We start from the raw sequence: 8,125 nt of genomic DNA on the forward strand, positions 1-8,125 counted from the left end.
ATGACAAGATTGAAAAAGCCTTGCAGCCAAATGGAATAAAGTGGATATTCAACAGCCTGGCCGCTTCGCACCAAGGCGGGGTTTGGGAAAGACAAATTAGGACTGTGCGAAGAATCCTTAACTCCCTTTTGAAAGAGCAGGCAGTGAGCGATGATTGTCTTCTGACAATAATGTGCGAGGTTGAAAGCATCATCAACGGCAGGCCTCTTACAACTGTTTCAGATGATGTGAATGACATAGAACCTCTAACACCCAATCACTTATTGCTGTTGAAATCTCAACCCAACATGCCTCCAGGGATTTTCAGCAAAGATGACATGTACACAAGAAAGAGATGGAAGCAAGTCCAATATCTTGTGGATTTATTTTGGACTAGATGGACACGTGAATACCTTCCAATTCTTCAGGAGTGCCAGAAATGGCTGAAGCCAAGAAGAAACTTCATGACGGGAGATGTTGTGCTACTAGTGGACAGTTCTTCCCCACGGAACTCCTGGCTCATGGGAAAAGTAGTTGAAACGTTGTCGGACTCCAATGGAACAGTACGAAGAGTGAAGATAAAGACCAAGACTAACACTCTGGAAAGACCTGTAAACAAACTGTGCTTGTTGGAAGAGGCGATGTCAGAAGAGTGAAAAGAGAAGAAACAAGTTGATAGTATATGGACATTTAGAAACTGTTTGGCTCTCAGTGTTTAAGTTACAATTGCTTAGTCCTCTTGCCTAACCAATTAGGGGCCGGGTAATGTAAGAGCCAAATAAGAATTAGTTCATCTAAAGTAATAGTTTAATTTAAAAACAGTTAAGTGTTAAAAAAGGGAAACTATTTCTTGAAAATTCATTAGAAATGTATTGGTATAAAATCCATAATTTAGTAATGTTTAGGTTTGATAACATTTCAGTGTTTGAGCTTCCAATCAGGTAGTATATTACGTCATAGCGTATTATGTGATGTAGTTTTTAGTTTGAAGTTAGAAATGTTGGAAGTAACACAGTTTTTTGACCGTGCGTACCATGTATGTGTACTTTTTATGTTAAATAAGTAAACATTTAAAAAGAAGACCGTTTGGTTTGTTCGTGTTTCAAATACTGGTTGTATTAAGACTGACTTCAAAAGGTGGTAGAAGAATTCGAAGAAACGAGACGCCACTACAATGAGGAAGGATTACATCAAGATGTAGATTGGAATGCCATTCCGAAATTTATAGAAATAATAGTCTACTCCTCTTTCGCCATTGCTGCCGTGCCAGTAATCACCCCTCCCTGTGCCAATGCTGCCACGCGTGTCATAGGATGCCATCCCCTTGTTTAGACTGTTTTGTAGCTAATGTTGTACTTCAGGCTTGTGAGACTTCAACTGTTCATATTTAATTTCAAGTTGGACATTCATAACTTGCGCATCAGTATAAGATTACTTGTATACAGGACTATACCTGCACCAGATATTTCGCACTGTAGATTCAAATGAGCTGGCTCGAGACTCGTTTGATTGGGAATGACTGGTAGAGCTGTGTGTTTTACGCTGTAGATTCTGTAGAGGGCAGCACTGCTGCAGAGATGTGCTGCTGGAAACAATATCAGTATTTCAGGAAGGTGTTCCTTTGAACCGCATTGATGGAAAATTGCATGCTGGAGAACCATTAACGGAACCGAAAGTCACGAAGATCAGACGATTCCTGTATTTTTTATAGAATGGAACCGGTTCTTGGTTCCCAACCCTAGTTGTCACACTTTTATTAAGATTAAGATTCAACTTTATTGTCATTGTGCAGAGTACAGGTACAGAGCCAATGAAATGCAGTTGTTTTCGCATATCCCAACTAAGCTGGGGTCAGAGCGCATGGCCCAACAGTGGTATCTTGATGGTGCTGGGGCTTGAACCCCCGACCTTTAACCCGGGCCTTGCTCAAGGGCCCAGCAGTGGTATCTTGATGGTGCTGGGGCTTAAACCCCCAACCTTTTGGTCAGTAACCAAGAGCCTTAACTGCTGAGCCACCAGTGGCCCCATTTATACATCAATCAAGTATGATACAAGTATGAAAAACTTCAGGAACTTAAGTGAATTCTTTTCACAAAATTAATCATACAAAACAATAAAAGAGGGTAATCGGTACATATTATGACCATGTAGAGTGTGTTGGCATTAGTATTAGCACCATGAATGAAGAATGTAAACATGACAAATTACACATGACAACTGCATATGTAAACCATCATCGAGTGGTTAAAACAGTTTATTTTACTGATCTCATGTGGATTCTAATCATAGATTGAGCCAAATATTAATTGATAACACATTTTAATGCCAAAATGGTTAATGTTTCACATTTAGTATGTTAAAAGTCAGCATATGTCTCATATTTGAATGCTCCTCTAAACACCTCCCCCAGCAGCGTGGCCGTGTCTGAATGTTTGCAAACTGTATGTCGTTGCTCAGCTGTTTCGACCTTCTGTCTAGCTCTGAGCGAAGATTTTCTTGAAGCCTTAATGAGAATCACCATTGAGAATAATGGTGCTTAATTATCATGAAAATTTCACACAGCATGTAAACTTAATGGTCCAAAAATAGGCGTAATTTTCTTTATGCTAAATATAACCTTTACATTGTGATCCACTAGGTGATCATATGGGGCGACTACGGCCGCATGGACAGCAAGTGTTTCATGGGAATGGCTCAGATCCTCCTGGATGATCTCGACTTATCGTCAATGGTGGGTGGCTGGTACAAGCTCTTCCCTACTTCCTCTCTGGCAGACCCCAGCATCCGCCCCCTGACACGCCGCCTCTCCCAGTCTTCACTCGAGAGCGCCACCAGCCCTTCGTGCACATAAAGAGAACCAGCCATCCATGTCCCCTCTAAATATGCCTATACTCTCTATCTCTACGTGTGTACCTTTGTTCAACATACCCCACCATACAGACCCTGAAGCATGTACACACACTCTTTGATAGATGTAACCAACTCCTATATAACCGATATATAACAGAAATATTCAGAGTTTGATACAAATCAGGCATGACACACAGCTGACATACACACTCATAGATGGATTTGGGTGTAACTGAATCAATCTTGGCTTGTTACATGCAGATCCATTGTGAGCCAGTCACAACAAACACTAAAACAGGCATTCAATACATATATTGAGAATTGTTCCTCACAATGTAGCATTTGTGTTGGCTTCTTTGGCCAATGCCACAAAGAGCAGATGGGTTCTCCTTGACTAGTTGTTCTTCTATACATGCTGAACCCTCGAGGGTTGAACAATTCTCTATGCCAAACCTGGTAAAAGTTTATTTTTTAAAAACCAAAGCAATTCTTATTATCTGTAGTGTCATATTATAGAGTATAGATATGTAGCAGAGTCAATGACTTAGATGAGATGCAAAAAACAAAGACGTATAAGAAAAAAGTCTACATACACAATAGACTACATACACAACTAAACTTTTGTAGGACAGAGCTCAACTCCACTTGTCAGGTTATTAGAAATGCACACAATTCATGTTGCATAAAGTAGCGTTAATTCTCTATTTCTTTTTTCTGAGAGCTGAGTAAATAAAGATATAGATTGATATTTTTGTTTATGGATTTATCGACTGCATTCTGCATGTTAACTCACAACCCTTGTTGAACAAAATATATTGTGCTATTTTAAGCTTGCCTTTAAAAAAATGTGTAGAATTATAGAGATTAGGTTATTTATTTTGTTAATGTTTCACTTTTGGTTCTGAATAACAAACTTGGTCAAAGGAATCGAACCCTCTCTTTGTAACGGAGAACCGTCCAGTTAAACCAGCAACCCTCTTTTCCAGCTGCATTGTGCTATTGACAGAATGAAAAAGGTAGGTGTCGGCTGTCAAACGAGAAACTTTTCTTGTAGCATGTACTGAAACAAAGGTATCTGGGATGAGTTGTCCTTAAGTGGAATTTAGTTGAGTTTGATGGAGCTGCTCTAGACCCTTGTGCTTCTTTCTACCAGCATATGGATCCAACTCAGGGGGTGACCACTGAACAAATACAACCTACACAACTATATAAGGATTGTCGATGGTGTCGCTCTCTCAACAGGATCTTAAAGCCCAGAGAAAATCATATTCCTTATAATATCTGACATTTTTCTTTTTCGTCATGTTACTGAACTTTGCCATTGTGATTACTCCTACCCAATCTATAGTCTTCTTCAGCATCCAGCCTTCCACTCTGAAGCAGTGCCAGTAGTAGGATGCAATCTTTGGAGGTGCATTTTGATCTTTAGGTTGAGCAAGTGCTTGTCTCCTCATCAGACCGGGGTTGGGGGGCCCCCTTGATCCTTTCGCTACCCAATGGGAACTTGAGTGCAATACCCCCCTAGCCCCCTCTTAAGCATATAAATACCCATGCTCTAAAGCCAAATGACTCTTTAAATGGCTTCTTCTGTCAATCTTTGGTATTACAGAGGCTCACTCATATGTTAAAGAATGTACCACACTCCTGGCAATTATTCTGATGCTAAAAAGGGCACATTTATATTTATTTCCATATTTCCTCTGAAATTATCTATTGAGCAGAAAAAGACACCTTACATATCAGAGTTTCTCATTCTGTTCCAACTCAGTCTGTACAACTGTTGTCTTATTCACGTTCCATGTCAAATTTCCATTTATCTTCTGCAGAGAAGATGGGAATAAACATTCTGATAGGTGAGAGGTGAGCTTCACAAAAGCAATCATTTGCCAAGTCATTTAAGATGTTTGTGTAATTCATTCTGAAAACTATATAGTTCTGATTGGGACTTTTTATGGAGGGCTGCCTATCACAAGTGCACAAACTCTAACAGTTGATTGATGTCATGATTTGCATGCAAAAATTCAGTGTCAGGATAGTGTACCTTATAAAGCTGCTTTTAATGACTTAGTGAGACCATGAGCAAACCATTACATCTGATCAGTGTTGGGTTACTCAAAGAAAGTGTAATCCACTACAAATTACTTATTACCGCTCTTAAATTGTAATAAGAGTGCTTTACTGATTACTTTATTGAAAAAGTAATCATAATAATAATTACTTTAAAGTTAGAAATACTGTATGTGTAACCAAATAATGTACTTAAAAGTAATTAAATGTATTAAAAGACAGTAACTATAATCTGATTGCAAGAATTTTAAAGTGTTACACTACTTTTTTTAAACTAAAAAGTAATCATATTTGTTGTAACTAATTACTTTGTAATTAGATTACACCCAAACATGCATCTGATTTATAATTTTGGATCACAACATTTTAAGGTAATTCTTTCCCCAACCTTTTAAGTATATTCAGTATGGCATTTTGTACAATCTGCAAAGTTGTTTTTACATCTGTCTTTCTGTTAGCTAATGTTATCACTACCCTGATCAAGGTGAATGCACAGAGTGTTTTAAAAGGGTATTTTCCTTGGAGATTAATTCTAATTATCTGTGAAAGAAAATGTTACATTTGCTGAATATGTAACTGTGGCATGGGGGTCATATGTCGGTCTGCGGGGGAGGGGGAGAGCGGTAAGGATCGTCACCTGGGTTATGATTACTATAACACCTGTCTCTGATTATAGTGATGGTGGTGGAGACCTGAAAAGGCATGCCACGAGAGTCAGAGACAGGTGTTAAAGTAATCATAGGCCAGGTGACGATCCTTACCGCTCTCCCTCTCCCACAGACTGACATATAATTTTGAATGGTTTCTGTAGGGCCAAATGTCTATGTTGGGCCAAAAAATTTGATCATCATGGGGGCTGCAATGCATAGTGGTAAACAGGTTCCGCTCACATTGAAAGAAACAAGTGTACATAAATTGGTCATCACTGACTTGATAGATGTAGTTTTCTGTCATCAACCGTGTTTTTGTTCATGTTTTGCTTTTTTACTGACAATTGAAAGTCATAACTCTAAGGTGATTATTACTTAGAAATCTTATTTGTTTGCACCGTCCCATTGCACCACAGAGAGGTAACATACAAGTGTCTGTGTATTAAATTAGGAACAAAAAACAATTCTAACTAAAGTTTAAATTAATTTGTATTGCTGTATACTGAAAACAAAAATGTATTTGAAGTTGAATGTTTGTCCTTGGTAAACGCTATAAAATTACTATTAGAAATTGATGTTTTTTTCTATGTGATTTTATGTACTTGGAAACTTGGGATTGTATGTGTCCCTTTACTACAATGAAGTAGATACAAAATATTTCATTACAAAATGTAAAGAGTTTGAATGCATGAACATTTGTACTGTACTATTCTATTTTTTCACGTGTAGTGGGGGTAGTTTATTGGACTTCACGGCTAAACCAAATGCAACAGTGATGGGGGAAAAAAATGTAATCTACAATTGCCTAATTTGGAATTAGAAAGATCAGAGATGTTCCTTTGGTACTTGCTGGACCCTGACAGTATCAAAAACAGCTATCAAATACTTGTGACATGTTCATTATCTTTAAATGCAAATCTATGTTCGGGCTATGTGTTTCTTTTTGAGAATGATGATTTGACTTCAGAATGTCACTGGCCATCTGGTTTGTTTAAATGCTTTGGTGTTGAACCAAACTATTTCATAATGCTTTTGTATTCCAGAGCACACCTTTTAAGTTAATTCATGGCAATGCAAGCCATTTTTGTCATCTGGGCAGTTTAATGTCATGCACAGTTTATGTGTGAGTGTAAGTAGGCAAGACTAGCATGACTGGGGAGTGATCTTAATACACTGAGTGAGTATTGATACAATTATATAAAGTATAATCAGACTGGATACAGATTATGGATTTTTTTTTTTCGTTCTTTGTTTTTGTTTTGCATTCAGAAACGGTCAGTATATTGTAAAACAAAAATTGTGTGTATGGTTTTCTCAAATTGTATGTGTGAATCTTTATTTAATGGGATTTTGCTTTGTCAGGTATTGTACAACTTATATAAACCATAGAAATGCTTTTCTTTCCAGTTGGAATGTATTTTCCCTTTACACCTATCTGGACCATTTAAGCCCTTGTGAAGTGTTTCTATGAAAATAGGTTTTGTCACTTTTGTGAACATAATGGTTATTCAAGCTACATTGAGCTTTTATCTTATTTTTGTCAAATAAAAAATTGAAGAGAGAGGTCTGTTGGATAAAAGGCAATGGCTTAAGTGAATGCTATACCACAAATTATTTGAATTAGGGCTTGTTAACTGCCTTAACATATTAGTGAAGGTCTTGATTGTTTGCATCGATATCTAAAGTTATTGTATATTAGTGATACTAAAGTATCTCTAACATGAATGTACTTCTTAAATATCTATTTTATTGTAGTTTAGATTTGTTTTGTGTCATTCTTAATCTGAATGATATTCTTTAAAGATGATCTTTGAACCCTTAAAGTATCAGATAACAACTCTACCCTGTATGTGCCATTGTGACATCGTGTTTTTGGACAATATAGTCTGATGTTTTAAGGGATGAATGCACAAAATCAACTCTGGTATCTAATGCAATTTATTTGCCATCACATTTGACTTCAGCACTTAATTTTGATTTTATTGCTGGAAAACAAAAATGTGCCCGCATTTCAATTGTAATTCTGAGTGCATGCCTATTTTAGTAATTTACTGGATTTAACTTTATTGAAGTTTGTAAAATAATATGGGGAAAGTCAGAATTGTGAAAACAAGTATTTGTGTTTGCATTTTATTTTCTCGAAGGGCAATATAATATGTCATCATCTCTTGACAACATTGAACTAAATTGAGTATTTCAATTATATGGTTACACATTAGCTGTATTAATTTATTGTGCACTCAAGCTAAAAAAAATCCCTCTTGGGTTGGATTTACAAGACTAGCTGTTTGTTTTTTACAAACGCAAAATGGGTAATTTGTAGTCTGTTTGCTCATCCATGTACCAACGCTGTTTGCAGCTATGATCTCTTCTGTTTTCATCATTAATGAGTCATTCATATTATTCATGACATCATTAACAGCAGCACGAGACACTATTGTGACATGCTCACCGTTGCAGAGAGAGGTTTCATGAGAAATGTAGCTTCCCTGAAAACAATGCCCTGTTAACCTGGTTAGTTAGCATTCATTATATTTAATCCATTCCAAAAATCTCTCATGATTTTATCTCTTGCATTA

General features: G+C 37.0%; 1 protein-coding gene across 1 annotated transcript in view; it reads left to right on the forward strand.

The window, feature by feature from the left end:
- Positions 1-6,275, forward strand: part of rims3 (regulating synaptic membrane exocytosis 3) — a 95,338-nt gene extending 89,063 nt beyond the window's left edge. Inside the window, exon 7 of the mRNA XM_052136294.1 lies at positions 2,618-6,275. Coding sequence (XP_051992254.1) covers positions 2,618-2,830 — 213 coding nt within the window. The 3' untranslated portion in view covers positions 2,831-6,275. The remainder of the gene's footprint in view (positions 1-2,617) is intronic.
- Positions 6,276-8,125: the final 1,850 nt, after the last annotated feature.

The sequence above is a fragment of the Xyrauchen texanus genome, chromosome 10 (genome assembly GCF_025860055.1).
Source record: "Xyrauchen texanus isolate HMW12.3.18 chromosome 10, RBS_HiC_50CHRs, whole genome shotgun sequence".
In the NCBI taxonomy this organism is placed as follows: domain Eukaryota; kingdom Metazoa; phylum Chordata; class Actinopteri; order Cypriniformes; family Catostomidae; genus Xyrauchen; species Xyrauchen texanus.